We start from the raw sequence: 20,957 nt of genomic DNA, 5'->3' as shown, positions 1-20,957 counted from the left end.
GCTGCTTTGCAAAATCCAAGTTGCTTGAAAATGAATTGTACAATCAGTTTTAATACTAGTGAGCCGTTAGCATATTTCTGGCAATTGTGATCAATACATAAACTAGCATGAAATAAAATCAATTTTGTTTTAAAGAGAACTATTTAATGTTGAAATTTTAATGAGGTCATTTCTGTGATGTAGTGTTTGTTAATGTACAAGTACTTGTCCTTTAGATATGCAGTTAATTCGGCAAAACTTTTAAATGCGTGCTTAGATCTGCCAAATCAGACGTGCCCTTAAGTAATTAATAAAGTAAGTACTCAATTTTGAATTCAGTTTTAAAGAATTATTAGAAATTATCTGTTTTAGATTAAATGGAATGCAAAGACAGTATTAGAGCATTATAAAAACTATTCAGTTAATGTATGGGCACCTTGCAACCAAAAAAAGAGATTTGGATGAACTAGATGGAGTCAACATGGAAGTCAAATTTGCAGCTAATTGCCCTGGATGGACATTTTTTGAGCTGTGTTTCCCGCTGTACTCTGGATCCATTTGTGTCAGGCTGGCTGGGGTCCAGGTTTCACAAAGCGGTAGCTGTAAGAGGAGGAGAGGACCACGGTGACATTCCACTGCTGCCTCCTCTTGCAGCCTGGACATGCAAGGAAAGTAAAAGTGGATAAGCAAAAAGTATTAGAAGTGAGCAAGTTGCTGGCCAGTCTCAGTAGGAGTGGTTTTAATATTTAGGCTTGAATATCCGTACCAGCAAGTGTCTTTGCAAACCAGAGCAAATCTGCCCTCTTTCCCTTGTTAGATCTTTTCTAGCTTTAGTGTTATTCATAGTTGTCTCCATAGTGTGAAAGTAGGTTTTTATTTCTTCGGTTCTGGCTGTTTCAATGTATTAGGTCTAATGTAACCTTGGTATAAGGGCAGAGTTGTGAAATGAACTTATGTTAGCAATGAATTTAGCCCATTTTTATTAGAAATGAATAGCACAGAGGTTGTCCTCAGGGTCTCAGGCAGCTGCTACAGTGATCAGTTTGGTTGTTCTAATATAATAAGCAGATATTGACTTTAGTTGAGGTGAACACCAAGATTTACTGTCTTGAAAGCTAAAATATCGACTGAGGGAAAACTGGAGTCAATATTTACCTTGAGGGACAATAAATCTTAATGTTCACTGAAACTCGAAGTCACTATGATTTTCAGAAGCGTTGAACCTCCTTCTAGTTTACTCTGTAGATGCTTGTTAGAAAAGCTACCTGAAATGTAGGTATGAATTTCTTTTAATGGATCACATCAGTGAGCAAGTGCACTCATTTCTGTAGGTCCTTTGCAAGGTCAGTGTTATTCTTGACCTACATTTAAATAAATAAGTTACAGAACATTGTAAATCACACCAAATCTCTCTGGTGGTTAGATGTTTGCTTAAGTTTGGGGAAGAGTGAGCATTAAGCAGATTATTTTCAAAGGAACTGTTGTCTTTGTGCTTGGGAAGAGAAGTGGCGTAGCTGAACCAGAGACTTTTGCATCTGCAGCAGAGGTAGCAGATGCAAATGTGATGTGGGCTGGGAATACTGAGACTGTGTCTAATTTGAAGGCTAGATGCACTCTGTGTTGCAGCCAGGGATCCATGGGAGCACATCCCAGCCTCCTCGCGGCTCGGGCACTTTGGATCCCTGGGTTGGGTGACGAATTAGGACACCACATCCAGTCCCAACCTCTGTTCATGGTGGGAGCCGGGAGGTGAGAAGTGCTCCCAGGTCACCTGGTTAGTGGGACCCAAAGAACAACAAGGCTTAGCCAAAATCCTTTGAAAAAGCAAAATCAAGAGCATCATCTATTTGGCCTTGTTAGGTACCACAGCTTTTTAGCAAAAGATAGGAGTGAAAGCCTTTAAGGCCTTTTTTTTTTTTTTTTTTAATATACAGAAAAAGAGGAATTGCAAGTGATTGAAAACAAATGATGGCAAACCAGGAGAGACAAACAGGAGGAAGACATTGTCCTGTGGAGGAAAGGAACACATGCCGCATCACCGTGGTGTTTTAAATGTAAAAAGATTGTATTTTAAAATGAAAAAAAAATTATATTCACGGCTTCCCAAATGTTTACCTGCAGAGTTGCACTGGTGGAAATCTTGCATCTATGACTCCTATTTAAAAGGTGTGATGGAGTTATAACATGTTATAACTTGCTCTGGAGAAATGTATCCCTCCTGATGACGCATGGTAGTTATTTACAGCTTCCCCCTCTCTGGGAGGCACTACCGGAGGTGGCATTGCTCAACACCGACACAGGGCAGGGGAGAGGTGACGAACACAGAGCTGTCAACACAATAGCTTAGGAAAACGGATTAATTGTATTTTGGGATTTTGGTGGCGAGTGTCGCCTGGAATCCTGACTGAACTGGACATACCGAGCGGGCCAGTAGCAGGTCTGAGCTGGGTGTTAAGGTGCCGCAGGGATCGCGTGGCTGATGCTGTGTGCCTTCCTCCACACGCTGAGTGGGATGTCTGTCAGAGGAGGAGAGCTGACAGGGCTTCACATGGTCATACTGGCTTGACACGATTAGGCAGCAGAATACAAGTGCTCTGTTAATGGCTTTATTATTGCCGTCCTGCCCACTCTTGGAAGAGCACATCTGAAGTATCACTTCACATCACATGTACTTGTGTCACTGCGTGTGGGAGCTCTGTTTTACCCTCACACGTTTCTTTGAGCAGATTTTAGTTCATGCCCGTCCCTGCCCAAACCCTACTGATTTTCTTACACAGAAATCACATCAGGTAAATGCTGCAGGAGGTTTTGGCCAACAAAATGCAGTTTTGGTAAATTGCCGGTGTTAGGCCTCTACTGCTACCCACAGGTGGGCTTTGGTGGTTCTGAGACATCTGAGGTTTAACAGATTTTAACACGAAGCAGCAAGAGGTCACTGAGATGAGCCAGGATTTCCAAGCTCTTATTCAGGCCCAAGCGAGGAGCAGGGCCTGTGCGCGATGGGGTGAGTGCTGAAAGGCTAGCAGTGCTCGAGTCGTGACCTGCGGGATTCACAGCCGTATCCCCTAACCCTGAGGAAGGGAGATTAAATACAGCAAGCAAAAGAATCTTAAATCCCTGAAGCCATGATTTGTGCTGCGCCTGCCCCAGCTGTGCCACCGTGCTTGCGGAGAGGCCACAGGCATCACGCACACCATCACCTCCCGGCCTCTCCAACCTCATCTTTCTCTCCAAAAGTTTCAAGAACAGCAGCAGACACCCACTCAGCTCTTAATAAGTTCATTAGTAAATAAACTTTACCTCCCTGAACACTGTCTAGTGAGACATCTCCTCCCCGGGCTGCAGGTTCCCTGCCCGCCAGCAGCCAGTTCTTGTAGAGTTTGGCGCTTTGCTCTCTTGGTTTTACCTCTGCTCTGCAACAAGGGAAACTCTGATCACGCCTAAAGCACACATTTGCCTCTTCAACTAATCAGCTCCCACAGACAGCAGTGTGGTTTTTTCAGACAACATAGCCAGAGCATGAGGTTTTTTTTTTTCCTTCCTCTTCGTGGAGCAGGGAAACTAATAAATACTCCCTGTCTCTACATCCATCTCCTGACTGTCTTTGGGGAGTGTTAAGGCTTTGCAGCGCCTAAAGAGAGATTGTTATTCGCTGTGGTGTACAGAGGGAAATGACTGCAGAGTCGGTAACTCAACATGACGGGCTGGCCAGGCAGGACGATGGCTTCATGCCGGCTTGCTGTGCTGCCGCGCCCCCCGTGCCTGCGGGCTCCCCGCTTGCTGGTGCCGAGCACAGGTCCTGCTCAGCGGCTGCTTTCTCTCTTTTCTCCTGTGTCCACCAGTTAATGTTAACGAGCATGGCTGCACAGCTCATTAGTGGCACTTGTGGTGCTGCTTGCTCGGTCTAGGAGCCTCTATACGTACTTTGTACAATACATCGGTTCCTGTATATCATATATCAGGCCAAACACCACTGCCTCGGCCTACAGAAATCATTAGCCCGTATCGAGTGGTTGAGGTGCACAGTGATCTTTCAGAGGCCTTCGTGCAGGCCCAGCGAAAACTGGACACGTCGCACAGCTGCTACACCTCCCGAAAAGATGGCAGTGACCCCACATGCTTGTGCAAGAAGGCTGTTGTACCGAACGTTATTGCTGTGCGTGTTTCAGCCCTAATAGTAGTCCTAATAATTTTTGCACATTCTCTCTTGTTATTTGTGCACAGAGCATCAAAAGGGATCTGTGCTTTTAGTAATAAGTAAGAAAAATGGTACTAACCGTACTACTGCCTTTGCCCACTTTGTTCCACTCCCTTTCCCCTTTCCCTGCATGAATCGTGATGCTCTTACTAGTTCATGCTGTGCTTGTCCCCATCAGTCCCAACTTCTATTTCCCTCTCTCCTTTCTTGTCTCCTTCACCTTTTGCACTTTTCAGCTTCTCTACTCTTTCCTTTCTGCTAAACTTATGCACAATGTATAGACAGACCCACAGTTAAAATTCATTTCTGACATTTTCTATTCCCGAGGGGTTTTCTTTAGCAAGTTACCTTCTTTTCATTTGGTGGGAAGGTAATTTTCTGATGGGCCACCAGTTTTGTTTTCAGACTGGTGTCTCAGTCTCCTTGTTCCCCCACCTCCAAAATGCTGCAAATAAGATTTCTTCATTGTTGTGGCCACAACATGCATTGTTATAATCTGCTACTTTAAAATGAAGCTACAGATTATTAAACCTGTGGCTCAATTATTTGTTGGGGGGATAGTTGGGAGGAAGGCTGTTGATTTACAGTTATTTTAATGGTGAGAACTAAATAGCTCTGTAGTGGCAAGGCCAAGGAGATTTTTGTGTATGGAAGAAGAAATTTTAGGTGCACTGTATTTTTTCAGGGCAGCGCATTGTGCTTCATACAAAGCAACAGAGTATCTTCAAATCAACTTCTGCAGAGAAACCAGATACAAAATAAATAGCTTTTATTCATTACTGTAATAGAACTGTTGATAGATTCATTTGTTTAAACCTAAAAATCTGCTAATGTACTATTTCTCAGTGTGCTGCTTCTAACAACCTGAATATCCAGCACCTTTAAAAAATGTTTATCAAGCTTTTGGCTGTATTTTTCTCTCTATATAGATAACATAGTTAGGTGAATACATGGTTGTGTTTGATTAGGAGATCTGTTAGAGACAAGTCACTTGCAGGGAAAAAAGCATTTATCGTTTTTGTATATAAAAATGAAGTTTATAGGACACATGGAGTTTCGTTCTTTTATGGTAAATGACTTACAAGGATATATTAGAAGCAAAGGTAAATGAGTGCTGATTTTCAGTTTGTGCCTTCTGCAACACAAAAGGATGCAATACATATGGTCCTGGTGAATGATAGATTATAGCGAGAGCAGTCTGAGCAAATGAAATTGTAATGGAGTTCCTCTTCTGGCTGCAGGAAATAGCTGTTATTTATTCTGTTTCCGAAGATGCTGCATGCATACTACTGTTTATTATATACTTAAAAATCCCGTGGTAAGTCAATAACGAATAAATGAACTTACAGCTATTACAACACTTAGCATAAGGAGCGTATGCCAGGGTATTTTTCAGTGTACCCTTTCGTGGGTTTGGCTGAGGTGTTGCTGCAGAGATGCTAACCTGGGTAGTTCAAATGAACAGTTTTGATTCTTTCTCCTGACAGGTGTACGAGGCAGTCCCATGCTACACCGAGTGCAATCAGTATTCTTGGGTAGTAGAACCGTGGTCTCCGTGCAAAATTGACAGCGAACAAAATTCCCTCCACTGTGGAGAAGGAATACAAACGAGGGAAGTCAGGTACGTGAAGACAAAAGCACAGGTACTCCAGATTAAAAAGAGCTGGTACATATTTGTATAAAGCTGCAATATCTGGCCATCTGGCAAGGAGTACGTCGCTGGGTCCAGTGTATTTCAAATGAAAACAAAAATGCATTTCTGTGCAACATTTTACAGGAAAAGCATCTCAGAGATGCAACCTTGTGCTACAATCAAGACATCTTTCAGGAAGAAGGCATGATGTTTAAATTAGAATTCTTCAACCTAAATGCCATATATACATAAAGCCCCCTGAGGTGCAAAGCTTCCATACTCTGATTTGCTAACATTTTCCCCAAGTAACGGCACTGCACAGGCTGGAGCAGTGTTCATTATTAGTGAGTATTCATTCCCCAGGCACAGGGAAGCGCTGAGTTATTTCCAAATGTTTGGATGTTACTAGCAGGAGCACAAGGGTTTGTTATTGCTAGTTGTCATTTTCTATTTGCTCATCTGTCAGCTGATTGAAGTTAAAATCCCTCTGTATGAAGTCTGAAATGTTTATTTAAGTTGTTACTGAAATCTGTGAGTAACAAAAGCGTGTTGTGCACGTAGCTGGTTTTGATTTGCATTAACATGTTTAATTCTACTTTGGAGCAGCCCAGCTGCATATAGCTGTTGTGTTTTGTATAGTGTCCTATACGGGGTCGAGCAGGCCTGCTGATATCCATCACTTCTGTAGTACGCTGATGATGCTCTAATTAAAATGTCTGTTTTCTGCGTAGGTGTGTGAGTACTGCTGAGGACCACGGAGGGGAGACTGTGCCCAACGCACTGTGTAATCAGGCTGAAATCCCAGATATAATGCAGAAGTGTAGCTTGTACTGTCCCAGTGAGTGTGCGGTGTCTGACTGGGGACAGTGGAGCCAGTGCCCGCAGGTAGGCTCTCCTGCTTATCTCTCTGTGGCAATGTTCCTCACGCGTCGGTCTTCTTTGTCCACCAATCACTTAAAATATACAGTTATTTTAATAGAGATAATTATTTTTTAACAAAGTCAATTATTTTCTGAGGGAAGTCAGGCTTAATGGATCCTGCCAGCATGATTCAATCTGGTATTTATATTTCTACAGAGACTGAGCTATAGTTAGTTAGTAAAACACATAGTTATTACGGTGACAGTTGATTCAACACATCCTTCCACTTGGTCTGTGGGAGAGGACCCACACAAGTAGAGCGAGTGAAGGGACCAGCGTTCTAGATGCAGTGAGGGCTGTCTGTGTTAGGAAGTACTTGCAGGGGGGAGCTCTGTGAGAGATGCCCGACTGCTGTAATAACCTGCTGGTAAACCGTAGTGGTGGCACTCCTCTGGATGTGTCTAAGGCACATGAATGACAGCTCACCCTTCCCAACAGACATTATTTCTGTCCAGCATCGTCTCTTCCTCAAAACCTTGAGGGAAGATTTGAGGCAACAGCAACAGAAGGGCATGGCAGCAAGATGCCTGAACAATTTGTCATGTCGTGAAATACTCAAAACTTCGTGAATTATGCAGGGATTCTAGCCACTGCCAAGTGCTCTGTGTTTTCCTAAGTGTGCAAGATGGAAAGAAGCTGCAAATTCTGTCTTGTGAAAACTCTCTGGCCTCAAAGCACGTCATTTCAAACCCATTGTTTCTGATCAGTGTTGAAACAGATGCCAGGTTTAATCTCAAGGGTTTTTTTTTTAATAGACTTGCTTGATGTATTTAAGTGACAAACATGTATTCATTGCCCCTGTGTTAACAGGGTCATTATCAAAAGTCTGAGTGGTTATTGGACAGGCGTTTATACTACTGCTGACACAGGTAATTTCCTTCCATAATATTTTGTGTAGCATATCAATATACTTGGTAAGAATGTGTCAAATAAAATCTTGTGTTTCATTTCCTGCATTCGCCTCCTCCTGAGCAGCATAGCTTTGATGAATTATAACGCTCTTGCAACCAATACAGATGCTTGGATACCTTTCAAAGTCCCACTGCGGGCCAGTGGGTATTTTTCAGGTGCCTTGGTGGCAGTCAGTTGTTCATGAAGGACAGCTTAAAGCTTTCAGCACTCTAGTATCCAGAGTTTTTACCTGAAGACTCCTTTTTGGCAATGGTGAAGACTCTGTAGCCCGGAGAAGCAGGAAGGGTATGCCCAGAGCTCGTGGGCTCCACTCCAGCGGGCAGCGTAGCTCTTGGCCGTTGCGGGGCTGAGTGCCACAGTCCCTGTGTCTCCTTGTGCATCCTTTTGCCATGGCAGATATTAGTTCACAAATGTGAGGGCATCAGTATGCCAATGCAATTAACTGAACAATATGTTTTCACAAGCTGTTCTGCAATGCTGTGTTGTGAAACTGAGATGACTGTGTGCGAATGGAGCATGTGTTTAAATAGTTCTGTCCAGATACGAGGCAATAAACAGCTTGAAGTTTTATGAAAAGATAAAACCCTCCCTTTGACAAGTTTACAGCAGCGCTGTCTCGCTTTTATAGCTATTCATGCTATTTGTGTTTCATTTGGTTTTGAGAGAGGGCCACACAGCATGGTCCCTCCCAGGCTGCACACACTTAACATTTTCAAGACAAGCACTGGGCTTGCTGTTAGTGCAGAACGGCTGTACCACAACGATGCTGTATCTTCTGTATGTCTGGGGGTACCAGTGTGATGGGACAGGGATTGAGGGAAACGTGGTGGCCAGGAGTGAGGCATTGCCAACACCAGGGTAGTGAATGCAGCTGCCCCTCTCCTGGTCACCCTAGGAAAGGTGGTCACTGAGAATGGCCGCGAGCTGGCAGATGTGATTAATGGAGATACAAAGGCAATGGAGCCTATGGAGGATCCCATTTTGTCTGTAAGGGAAGAACTACGTGTGGTCAGTTGAATAACTCCACTGGTTACAAGTGAGAGCTTGGGTCTGGACCTTTTGTGGAGATGCTATGTGTAAACATCCAAATAAAGGAGTCTGCATCTGGAGCAGAATCTCATGTTTAGTCTTTTGGTCAGACTTATTGTGCTTCCAGCCAATGTCAAATGTCTTCCCACGGAGCCCAAAAACCACATCAGTAAGTTTGTGTGCGTAGAGCCCCTTGCTCATTAGGACTATCTATTTAATTGTATTTGAGGGAATTTTGCTCAATAGCTGATATACTCATGCATGGTTTCTGGAAGTAAATGCCTGTCTTCTGAGGATGTATAAAATGCTTTTCAAATATTCGCCGAAAATCTTTTCTAAGTATGGCTCTTTTCTTGTCCAGAAGTAATCCGAAAAATTTGAAGGATCACATCATATTGAAAAGAAAAAGCAAAGCTGTACATCCTGGCCGCTCTTTTTCAAGCCCATTTACATTTCATGTGAAAAGAGTTGGCACTCTTTTAGTCGCAACACTCTTGTGAGGCAGCTGCCAAAGAGCATTCTGGGAAATCTTCCTGTGTGTCTGGTCATGTTTGGCTTGCTGGAGATAAAGAGGATTTATGAAACTTGACAAATTCTAGTCTGTAAAAAATAAGCAGCTACAATTTCAGCCTCGTCTTTTCCCGAGTAGCTCTTTGATTTGAGATATTTACCTAAGATTTTGGTCAGGTGAGAATTCCTTTCCAGTCGCTTTGGTGTTCTGCTCATATTTTATAGTGTTGATAGTAAATTCATCTTGATAGCAGAATAACTAACTCTTATCAGCTGAATATAAAAAAGCCTTTTAGATTATCCAGTTTACCTTTTGTCAATATGTCATTGTACTCTGGACACTTTCTAGGATATTACTTGGTTTTATCTTGTAGCAATACTCTTCCCATGTGAATTTTCCGCTTTTGAGATAGAAAATTATTTTGAATCATGTTGAAATCAATGAGTCATAAAGGCGGCGAGTGCTTTGTCAATTGGAAGTATTTTCTTCAATACTTCTTTCTGCTAAACATTGTATTTTTTCCACCTTTTTTGGCTGCATTTCCCTTTTGCTTTTAAATATTAGTGTTTCTAGAGTGGTCTTTTGTGATTTCAGATGCTCCACGAATGCTCTTCTATGTGTATTTTCCAATTGAATTGCAATTTTTGCATCTTGGTTGTAGTGCTATTTAACACTGCTACACAAAGCTAAATCTTAATATTTCCTCTAATGGCACTTTGCTGTGACCCAGAAGTGCAGCTGTCTGAAATGTAGTACTTGGAGGTTACTTTTGAGGTTTTGCTCTTTACTGGATTTGAGAAACTTGTAATTACTGATTTAAAGCTTCCCTGTTATTCTCACATCCTCTATTGTGAGAAGTAAATTCAAAATGGTTTTCCCTCTGATTGAGGACTGTTTTTTGGCTCATAAAGTTTTCTTCTTTGTCGCTAAGTAACATCCACGTAACTTAAATATCAAAGCTTAAAAGCCGTTTAAAATAACAGTTTGAAGCTTGCTAGTCAGGAAAAAAAAAAAACCATGAGCAAATTAGACTGACTTGCATTTTGCTTCAGAAATTTCGTATTCGTTCCAGCTACAATAGCGTGTTCAGTCAGACATCATCACTTGATTGCTCAAAGACCCAGCTAAACAATCTGGAAACTGAAATCCTATCATCTCTGCTACATATTCAGTGATCGAATACCATGCACTACCTGCGGTGTGTCGACTTTGTATTCATCTGACTTGGAAATGTAATTAATTGACTTCAATTGAATTCATCAAAGCATTCTCAAAAAGAGTTAATATGCGAGTTGTGCTACAAGTCCCTGAAATAATTACCTCAAATTTATTTTGTTAGCTCTCTGCTGCCATGTGCATAGCTGTCACAGCCTCCGTAGCCGACCGGAGTGGCCTCCTTGTTTGCCTCAGCTGTTGGCATTTCTAGCAGCTAATTCTAAGAGGTCTGAAATTAGTTAATTATAGGAGGTTGCATGTCTAGCGACTGAGAACAGCTGTCTCTGTTTCAGCAAGTATTTTCCTCGTGGATCAATAGCGATGTACGATGCTCAGGGCTTGTGACAATCGAGTTATTCTTCTCTTGAATCTGTGACCGGGGGGACAGGGTGGTGGTATTATATTGCAATAACTGATTGTATCAAAAGTGGCACCAGGCAATAGAGCCTGCTCTCAGGTTTTGCAGTGACTTTAGTCTTAGATGCAAGTTGGAGTCATTACGGTTTGGAAATGCCATCTGGAAGAGAAATTGTGGACTCTTGTAGATGCTGGAGCTCACTGCGTGCGTTACCAAAGTCTCCGTTGTGACTAGTACCTTTATACGTAGGCTTGGCAGGGACCTGCAGTATGGAAGCTGGATTGAAGAAGGAGGCTTGCACAGAGCTGTATTTCTGGCCCAAGAGAATTTATTCAAGTCAAGTATGAGAATTACACTGCTCCAAGGCTTTTTGGAAGAATGTATGCTGCTCCTTATACATAGCTGGGACTTGATTTTTTGTAGAGCTTTATAAAAAAGTTGGTAACTGATGTATTTTTAGATTAGTTGTTTTATTTTTATTCATCTTTGTTAACGATGATTTTTTAAAAAGTAATGGTTATAAATGGATGCAGATAAGATTTCAGAACCTAGATGCATCTCAAAAAGAAAACTTGTGCAAATGCATTTTTATTTCAAAAAACTGCTAATGTTATTGTAAATGGCTTGTTAAATTGTTACAAGGCATCCACATCAGCATGAACAATGTAACGGTTCGTGGCACTGTTAAAAATAGTCAAATCCTGTTGCTGCCAACGCGTTTACCTTAGCTTGAGGTTGCACATTTCCTTATGAATAGCCAGTTAAATATAGTGTGGCTGACTATTTATAGTGCAGTATGCATTATACAAGCTGTTTGATAAATTAAACAGCTTAAGGAGCTCTCTAATGGGTTACAACCTTTGTGCTGTACAATTATGATGCAGATGAAAGCCTAGATCAATGGACAGCTTCTAAAATCCATCACAAAGAAGGTCTAATAGTGGATATTAATGTGTAATATGTTAACAGCACTTACTCTGGAACTTAGCACGGATAACCTCACAGCTTTATTTTATTTAATATCCTTCTCCTCCAAAACAAGCTTTCTGTGCTTTGGCTTTCTGTTATTTTCTGGAGCAAAAGTTGGGTGCATCTTTTGTGTATGTTTGTGTCCCTCACTTTTTATGTTAGCTTAAAATAGTGACAAGTGGTCATGGTGGAAGAATGTAAATGGCTAAAAGAAATATTTTAAAATGCAGTAGTTAATAGTGGCAATAATTCCTTTGTAGAATCAAGATGATGGCTTTTATTGTTTCTAAATGGTCCTTTGGGAAAAACTCTGATTCATTCCTACCTTAACATTTTACGTACTCTCATTGCCTCAGAGCATTTTGTTTCTGTAGTGGTTTATATGATCTGGCCTATAGATCCCCAGCTCTAGCTCAACTTCTTCACACTCCGTAGAAAAGGATAATGGAAATGGTGAGGTTTAACAGTAAAGTAGGCTGAGACAGTATAGCTGTATACATAAAGAAATTGACTGTGTCTGTGTATGAGGTCCTGTTGCTGTAGGTTGTTAATGTGCAACCTGAGTTAGGGCCTCATTATTATTTCCATCCAGAAATTAGTTCTGCTCCTATCACTGATACCAAAGGAAACACATGCCTGAATTACACGCCCCGTTGCTTACTGTCATCAAGGAGGAATCTGGCTAAACCCAACAGACAATGTAGTCTGTAAAACCTAAATGCCAGACTGTGTGGGCACCTAACCTTGCAGGTACATAGAGTTTTCCAGGCTTCTGACCTTCTGCCTCTGTGCATCACAGCTGCCTCCACTTCTTAGGACTTGTTTTCCCCTATTTATGGCCAGTTGGCATCCATATTAGTCATCCATATTAGTCATCCTTCTTTGATCCATAAATTTTTCATCTATTTCTAGCCTGGATGGTGTCGGAATCAGGTTTCAGTTGTCCAGGACAGAAACAGAAACTGGACAAAGGTTTTTCACTTGCTAAGCAGGTACTAAACATCGATGGTCCCCAGGCTGCAACAAGAATTACTTGTCCTTCCTGGTAGCACCAGCCCTCTGGCAGAGCAGAGCCTTCTGTAGAAGGCTCCACTGTAGAAGAAGAGTTGGCTAACGCTGAGCCCAAGCCAATTGTGATTACCTTACAGGAGGTAATAGCTGACTTGATGTAAAAATAATTTTTAAAAAGCGTAATCTAGGATCAGTGAAAGCAGTAGTTGTTAATAGAACGGTAGGAAGTAAAATGTCTTTGAAAGTATAGCATCCACGTAGTGGGAAGAGAGTTGTAAATGAATATACTTGGCAAAGGATTGCTGAATCACAGTGGGTTTTATTTGTTTAAAACTGCCCAAAATGCAGGTTCATATTTGCTTGTGATAACAAACTTGGGTTCCTAGTGTGGCAGAGCAAATCCAGTTGATCCATGTATCTGAATGGCACTTTCACTATTTCATATGGAAGAGTATTTGAACCATCAGGTGGTTTTTGTAATTTTCTTCGTTTGTGAGGATATTCAGAATCAACCCCTTCTGTAATATTGCCCAAATCTTAATAATTCTGTGAGAATTTCTTACTTTAATTACTCAAATAACATTTATTCTTTTTGCTGCCTTTTCTATAATATTACTGACTGCTGTTTCTGTCCTACCTCCTAAAAATATAATTTGCTGTTGATGGTGATTGATTTTCCCTCAGTATTTTTTAAGATCCAAATTCAGGACCGTATACATACCATTGGTAGTGATGGCAGTGGTGACAATGGTGACATAGTATCTTCCTCCTGCTATGCAGCTTACACACTACTCTCCGTTACTGCTTGTTAATACCCTCAGCATCTCCCCACTGGAAACAATCGCTCTTCTTTAACTTTCACCGTACACATCCCCTAATGACTTCGAGTCTGCCAAGCCATTCCTCAACCTTTGCCCAGCGTAAATATTTAATTTTTTCCAGCATGGGGTTTTGGAGGGGTCCTGCAAGAGTTGTGCACCCAAGCCCGTTGAGATTCTAGGGTAGCTGCATACTCAGCTCAGTCTTACTCCTTTGAAAATCCCAGCTTTCATCTTTTCCTTTGCAAGTCATTCCCTCCTGCCGCTTATTCAGTTCCATATATATTTGGCTCAATTTTTTACATAGTTAACTTGAAAGAGTAAGGCCAGAAAATCAATTATAAAACTAAATTGACTTCTCAATTGACGTAAAGAGAAATTCAACAAATAATATTACAGGATATTAGTTACAGTTTGCCGACTTTGAATTTTTGCATGTTTCCCATGTACTCGGCTTGATTAAATGAACACTTTTCCTACAGAGATTCTTTATTATTCAAAACTGGTAAAAGTGGGGAGCTTATCGCATCAGCTCTGGCTTGTGAACAACATGGCTCATGAGCGCAGTGAGAACGCTGGCTTCAGAGCTGCAGTAAACTGGTCCTTTATTTGGATCCTGGCAAACTCAAGATAGAGTTCGTCGTGTTAGACTGGTCTGCTACCCACCAGGAGGACATCTGAGAGGGAAAATGGTCCTGCTAGCCAGGAAATCTGGGTGGCTGTATGACAGCATGTGCCGCGCTGAGCTGCATAATCAAGCACAACAGGGTGCCTGCTAGATGGGGGGGAAAAATACTATTTTATTAAAATAAATTACTTATCTACAAATGATGCATATTTTCTGTCTGCAGGTTCTTATTTTGAAGGGAGCCAAAGAAGGTATTTCTGAGATGGCACAGACCTGATTTCTTTCACAGCATTCATTGAATTTTTTTTTTTTCCCTTTGGTAACATAATGCAGAGAAGCATTAATTAGGAGTACCTATTGAGATACCTTCTTTGATTTTTTAAATTTGTTTTGCTTTATTGGCAAATCATTTAAGTTATTAGTGTTAGTTGTGAGGATGAGCAATTGGATTAGTTCTGGAAAAGGCAGTAAAGCATTCGTAAACACTTAGCATATGTTTAAGTTTCAGATAATTAAGAACAATTGGTTATTTTAGATGACCATGGATATTCAAATAAGATTACCATTTTAAACGATTTGATGAGGTGTGTGTCAGCAATAAGAACCTAATAGAATTTCCTTCACATAGTGTAAGCGTAAGGAAAATGAGCTATGACAAGGTATTTTAAGATGGGACCAGATTTTTTTCCTCTTTCTCCTGATATTTATTCTGTTTAGTTATGCTGTCATCTGTGCAACTAATCCAGTTTACAGCAGCCTGAGATCTAGATTTATGCTGCAGTGCCATGACATTTCTCTTTAATATGCACAATACAGGAATTATCCATATTTTCACCCGTGCAGGGTTCAGTGTTTGCAGGCAGTTCGTTGCATGATAATAAGCCTATGGTTTTAAACTGCTAGTTATTTTTTGTAATTGAAGTGCTCTGCAGAAAAGTCGTGTTTGAAATTCCCAAACATTTAGAAAATGTGTTTCTACATGCATTGTTTTCTTGGTTTTCTTTCCTGTTCCTGAACAATCTTTGGTCCTAATAAGAGATTGTTAGGAATTAAATAGTTCATCTTGTTCAGTAAATGGTTCTGAATACCTTTAATAGGGATTTATTTCCATTAGGTTTGCTGGGACCACTCCCACTTGCCCATTCCAGATGTACTGGGTTTCAGTGGGTCAGAGCCTTTGCCCTTGGGGCTGCTTTTCTGCCCCAGCCTTGCAGCCAAAATGGCTCTTACCTATTCCTGGAATCACCCTAGCTTCAGAATAAGGTTATTTAGACTTTTTTTTTGTGATTTCATTTAATGAGACAAAGCAGCAATCCTTAGTGCTCTTCACCACCGATTAGCCTTGCCCGGTGTCACGGGCATTTAATCTTTGCCGTTTCAACTCCTTCATCCTGAAGTAGTTCTCCTTGGCACGGGATGTGGGTGCAAGAGCTGGGACTGGAGCACCAGCAGTGGCATCATGTTCTCCACGGTCCAACCGGTGTTTATGCCATAGCCCCAAATTAAGTAAACTAAGGGAAAAAGTTAAGAAATGCGTAGGCAGAACTGGGTGACACCTCTGTGTGACATGCAAAGAGAAGAGTTCTCTTGCACTGCAGAGGAGTAATCAGGAGGCTGCAGGAGGAGATCTGTGGGGACGAGCAGACACTTTCCCCTACGTAAAGAGGATGTTTCTTGTAAGGCTGAAAGCATTTGGTCACCGTGGCTAAATCTGCAGTAAAATGGAAAGGAAAACAGCCCCGTGCCACAGTGCTAAGAGAGTGAGGATGGAAGGACTGCTAAAAACAAACAAATTTTGTGTCTGTGATGTACAAACACAAGTGAAAACTGACCTCAGTTGGTTTGTATTCATGTGAAAACGTAAACAAGCAAATCCTGGTTTATAGGCAGTCGGACATCAGTATTTTTACCACATACTTTGAGAAGTCACCCCATCTTGTTGTCAGCATCGTAACTGATATGCAATTACAAATGTCCTTCCTAGAAATTAGATCTTTGCTGTAACATCAGTTATTACTTAAAAACGCATTAATTGTGCCAGAAATTCTGTCCCATTATTCAGTACTATGGCATTTTTCTAGAAGTCTTGGAAGGAGGTGGAAAGTGCAACGCAGCGAAATGGCACGGTCTTTATCCCATTGTCCTCAAGGATCCTTACAAAAAGTTATGGCAATAAATGGTATAGGAGTGCCTAAAATAGCCAAATCAGGGTGGACAAAAGATGACTTTTAGTGATATTGAACTCTTACATTTCAACCACATTTCCTTTCCTTCGTGTGCTTTTAAGTATCTTTAGAACAGAAGCGTGGTTACGTGGTGGCTCGGTATGGCCGTGGATGTGCATGTAACAAGCCCAGGCGGTCGGTGTCTGTATGATTTACTAGGGTGTCTTGTACTGTCCATCACTTTTGTACATAGGTGTGTGATCCGAATGTTATGCAAACCCGAACTCGACAAGTGCTAAGGTCTTCTGTCAATACAAAGCCCTGCCCTGAAGATTCTCAAATGAAGCCATGTATTCTTAACCAAAATTGCTTCCAATATCAGTACGATCTAACAGGTAGGTATACCTTTCCCATATGCTCGTAGCAGGAAGTGACGCCAATTACAACGTATATTAAATTAACATTCTGCTCTTCCAAATATCTTTGCGTAAAAGATTCAGCTCCTTAAAGGCTTTCTCCAGGTGTGTTTTTACTTCTGTTTCCTTGTGCTGTTGGTTAAAGCCTTGACATTAAAAGAGCTAAGTGTAGACATTGCTGATTTCAGTAAAGTTAATTACAAGCCTGTGGTTTTACAGGTTAGTGGAAAAATGCAGGGTTTTTTATATAAGTTGCCATTGCAAGTATGCTGGAAGTAAAACAAGTTAAATGGGATCTCTTCTTTTTGGTGGGTTGTCAACAGAATTAATTATAAAATTGCAGTTAAATTTGGCATAGGATATTCAGAGCAAAATACATTATTTAGGACCTTAGAAGCAATTAGATCTGTTGCAAGCAAGCTAACAAAAAAAGAAGGAAAAATCCCTTTTGTTTTGACCAGCTCAGATAAATGAAAAAGGCAGAGAGAGGAGAGGAGATCTAAGAGGAGTTTGGGGGCTGATGGGAAAGGAGAACAAAGCAGGAGAAAATGATCTATCTGAATGTAAACTCAGCCTGTTTGAAATAAAAGCCCTAGAAACACACAGGACCATGCCTTTTTTATCATCACATTTCAGAAATGCAGAACATTTATGAGTTCATATTTATCAGAGGTGGAAGACACAAAGTAATAGGTTTTCTTCTCATATGCCTCCTATTTGTTGGTGATATATGGAAATTTTTGTTGATTGTGTTATGCTTTTTTTGTTTATTTTAAATGGTGTTTTAAGGCTTATTTTAGTTTAGTTGTATTCTGACCATCGTAATTTCAGACAGGTAATAAGATATGAATTTTCTTCTCCTAGAAACACCGTTTTTATTTCACGAGTATTAGAGCTTACTTATAAATAATGGAAAGCTTTGCCTTGAGACAAGAAAGACGTTAAACCAGAGTTGCCCTTCAAAAACTTCCCCAGCTACTTTATCAAAGTGAAATTTTACTTCAGATAATACGGTTTTGTAAGTGCACCAACTGGGTTGAACACTTTGTCAGTGTTTAACGGTTTCTGTGTGCTCTGAGGTACCGGTTTCGTTAAGGGGATAACTGAGTGCAAAGTAATGAGTTTCTGCTCTGACACTTCCTCGGTTCTAAGAGCAACTTTCTTTTGTGTGGGTTGTTCTTGCGTTTGGGATGCCCTGATGCGGGGAGGCACTTCGCTAGGGGAAGGTAACCCACATGTTGAGTGAAAAAGATGTGAAAACAGAATGACGGCTGTGATCTGCAGCACTGCATCCTTTGCTTTATGTCTGCAGGCTGGAGCGGGTGCCAGCTGGATGCCAATGCCACGTGCGGGCACGGAGAGCGCAGACGGCTCCTGAGCTGCCGGCGCAGTGATGGGGCCATCGTCAGCACGCAGCTCTGCCAGCGGGTGAGAATGGCATGCGTAGGGCAGGGAAACACTTGGAGATTCATTTTGTTTCTAGAAAGCCAGGGCCCTCTGATTCACACCAAGACACTGTCCATAGGTGATGGGGAAGTTGGGTTTGGTGCTGGGAGTGGGGCAGTTGGGTGCTTTGGGGAAAAAAAAAGCATCCTCAGGGTGTTGGTGGGTGGTATCAGTCCTTGGCTCAAACAGGAGGTTTTGGGGTTGGAGTGGCATGGGCACAGCTATAGACCCTGCACCGTGGCTCCAAGAAAGCCGACCACCAGGGAGATTGTGCCCTTCCAGAAGTCTGGGATTGCCCTTTCAGAGTAAGACCCTAACACTGAAGGACTCATGGATGTGAAATGTTTCGACACTGAAACTGCTTTCACCAATTGCACCCTCAGGAGAACTCCCTGTGGGCAGCAACGTTGGCATCACACTGGAGTCACTGCCAGTTTTCGGTTTCCTGACTTGGTGCCCAGCTGTGGCAGGAGGTGGCTGGGGGGCCTGGGGAGGTTGACGCCTGTGTTTCCTTGTCATCATCTCACAGCTTCGCCTGGAGAAGCCTGTGCAGACGAGCAGTCGGTGCGTGGTGGGGTGCGCAGTGGACTGCCAACTCTCAGCATGGTCAGCCTGGTCGCAGTGCTCCCACACGTGTGGTGCTGGCGGTGAGTTCCTACCTGCCCTCCTGCCCTCTTCTCCCCCCACACACCTCAGCAATGCAGTGCAGATGGGACCCCCATCCTAGCTCCTAGAAGGGCTTACACAGCCCACAAGCAGGGGTACAGAGCACAGGGATTGCCCCAGGCCACACCAAACCATCTGGAGGTGATTTTTGGACATTCTCGAGGTCTTGGGTTTTTTGAACAAAGCAGGCTATTTTCAAAGTACTCAAAAGTGAAAAATGCAATTTAGGAAACCAAGTAGACAGATGCCATGCCTTGAAGGATTATTTTATTAATTGATTAAAACACTCAGGATTCAGTCGTAGGAAACATTAACCCCAGAGACAGGAGTAGTATGTAGAGCTAGAAAAGAGCTGGGGGAGGGTTACAGGATTCTTAAGAAATGGATAAATAACTAAATATAAATCCTCTGGTGAAATTACTTTTAGTAACATAATTACATCCCACTGAAGAAAAACACTAAGACTATTTTTCATCTTTTAGTATTTGCCTCTGTCTCCATCTTGTATCCATAGATTCCTTAGTAATTATATCACTCCAGTAACTTCAGGCAGGTTTTCTATAGCCAGTAATGCTCACCAGCATATAAAAAGTGAAAGGTTTAGGATTTTTTTTTTAATTTATATGATTAAAAAACCCCTGTGTGTATTGTCATAAGGAAATACATTGAAGCTTTTATTCAAAATAAGCTAGTAACATTATTTCCCAGGCTTCTGATGTGCGTTAGACATACAGCTAATGGTCTTTAAGATTCGAGAGCCATAATGTATATTTGAATCAAATTCACTTAAGGTCAAAAAGAAAAAAGCTCTTAACTTCCATAAAGTGATTCCTTAAGGTGGATTTTGGAGATCAAAGCATGTTACAGAAAAAGCTTAATATTTGGATTAGTGATGTTCTTTCTTTGCTGAGCTTTTAGCCCTTTTGTAAAGTAGTGCTTTCTTAACAGAAATTATTAATTCATAGACAATATTTTAACAACACACTAGGAATGCTATTAGTTCCAAATTTTATTTTTTTCTTCAAGATCCATTTTGGAGTGTTAATGCTCATGTCGCTGAATGGGCTTAATTTTTTTCTTTTTTTGAGTGCTCAATCACTTAACAAAATAAACAGAGCTACGTGTGCAAAAGCAAGTTGTAACTTCTCTATGGCTTTTAGCACGCTAAAGGAGCAGCTCATCCTATATAGTGCCTGAAGGGTTTTTTTGTCCTGAGCTCTGACATTGTGTAGTCTGCAAAGGGATGTACTTGAGTAAAGGTGTGTCTCTTATTCTGCTCCTGATCCTGAAATGCTTTTGTAAATCCTAAAGACTGGTTAAATAGCTAGTGGTTCCCAATGTATGTAAGAGCAACCAGTTACTTCATGTCCTAAATCAGAGCTGGACTTCTGCAGATGACAACTGAAAACATCCATGCCCTGCCGAAGCAGACCTCAGCTCTTCCTGGGAGCATCCTTCCTGTAGGTGCCAAACCTCATTAAAGTTGCTTGAAGTAGTCAAGCCCAAGCTCAACTCAGTCTGTAGGTCATCTTCTGCTCCTCAAAGATGGTAACTCTGTTATACTGCTAGCTAGAGAGCTGGCTCAGGCAATTCAGACATAGATGTGTACGATTTAAAAGCTGGAGATACTGATTGTGAACCTGTGGCAGCTAAGCAGCTGGGAAGGTCTTAATTGTATCATAAGGAAGCCAAGTTTTACTCAGTCCTTCTCCGTCATTTGAATAGCTTTGCAGGGACCCAAGAGTCTTCTGAATCTCATCTCAAAGCAGGAGTGTCAATGAAACAAAAGTCCTTTGCATCCAAGTTATTCTGAGTGCATAGTTTGTTTTACTGCAGCCCCAATCCTAATCTGAGTTTTGCTGCAGCAACGATCAAGCGTGGAGCTACACTGATATCACACATCTGTGATGGAGGGACCTTGGCATCAGTCCTGCGGCTGCGGCCTTTGTGTGGTTCCAACAGCAGAAACACCGCCGTTTCAGCTTCTTCACTGAGTTCCAGTTGGTTATAAATACTAGTTGATGATGGTACTAACAGAGAAGATGTTAATTATGTACTCGTCTACAGGTGGACTCCACAAAT

The 20,957-nt window shown here is 41.6% G+C and overlaps 1 protein-coding gene across 1 annotated transcript in view; it reads left to right on the top strand.

Moving 5' to 3' along the window:
* THSD7B (thrombospondin type 1 domain containing 7B) overlaps positions 1 to 20,957 on the top strand; it is a 260,791-nt gene that overhangs the window by 220,747 nt on the left and 19,087 nt on the right. Inside the window, exons 15-19 of the mRNA XM_086750826.1 lie at positions 5,665 to 5,798; positions 6,542 to 6,695; positions 16,601 to 16,742; positions 18,076 to 18,191; positions 18,739 to 18,856. Coding sequence (XP_086606952.1) covers positions 5,665 to 5,798; positions 6,542 to 6,695; positions 16,601 to 16,742; positions 18,076 to 18,191; positions 18,739 to 18,856 — 664 coding nt within the window. The remainder of the gene's footprint in view (positions 1 to 5,664; positions 5,799 to 6,541; positions 6,696 to 16,600; positions 16,743 to 18,075; positions 18,192 to 18,738; positions 18,857 to 20,957) is intronic.

The sequence above is a fragment of the Chlamydotis macqueenii genome, chromosome 6 (assembly GCF_036417535.1).
Source record: "Chlamydotis macqueenii isolate bChlMac1 chromosome 6, bChlMac1.mat, whole genome shotgun sequence".
Classification (NCBI taxonomy): domain Eukaryota; kingdom Metazoa; phylum Chordata; class Aves; order Otidiformes; family Otididae; genus Chlamydotis; species Chlamydotis macqueenii.
The sequence above is the reverse complement of the archived record's forward strand: the minus strand, read 5'-3'. Positions and strand labels throughout refer to the sequence as shown.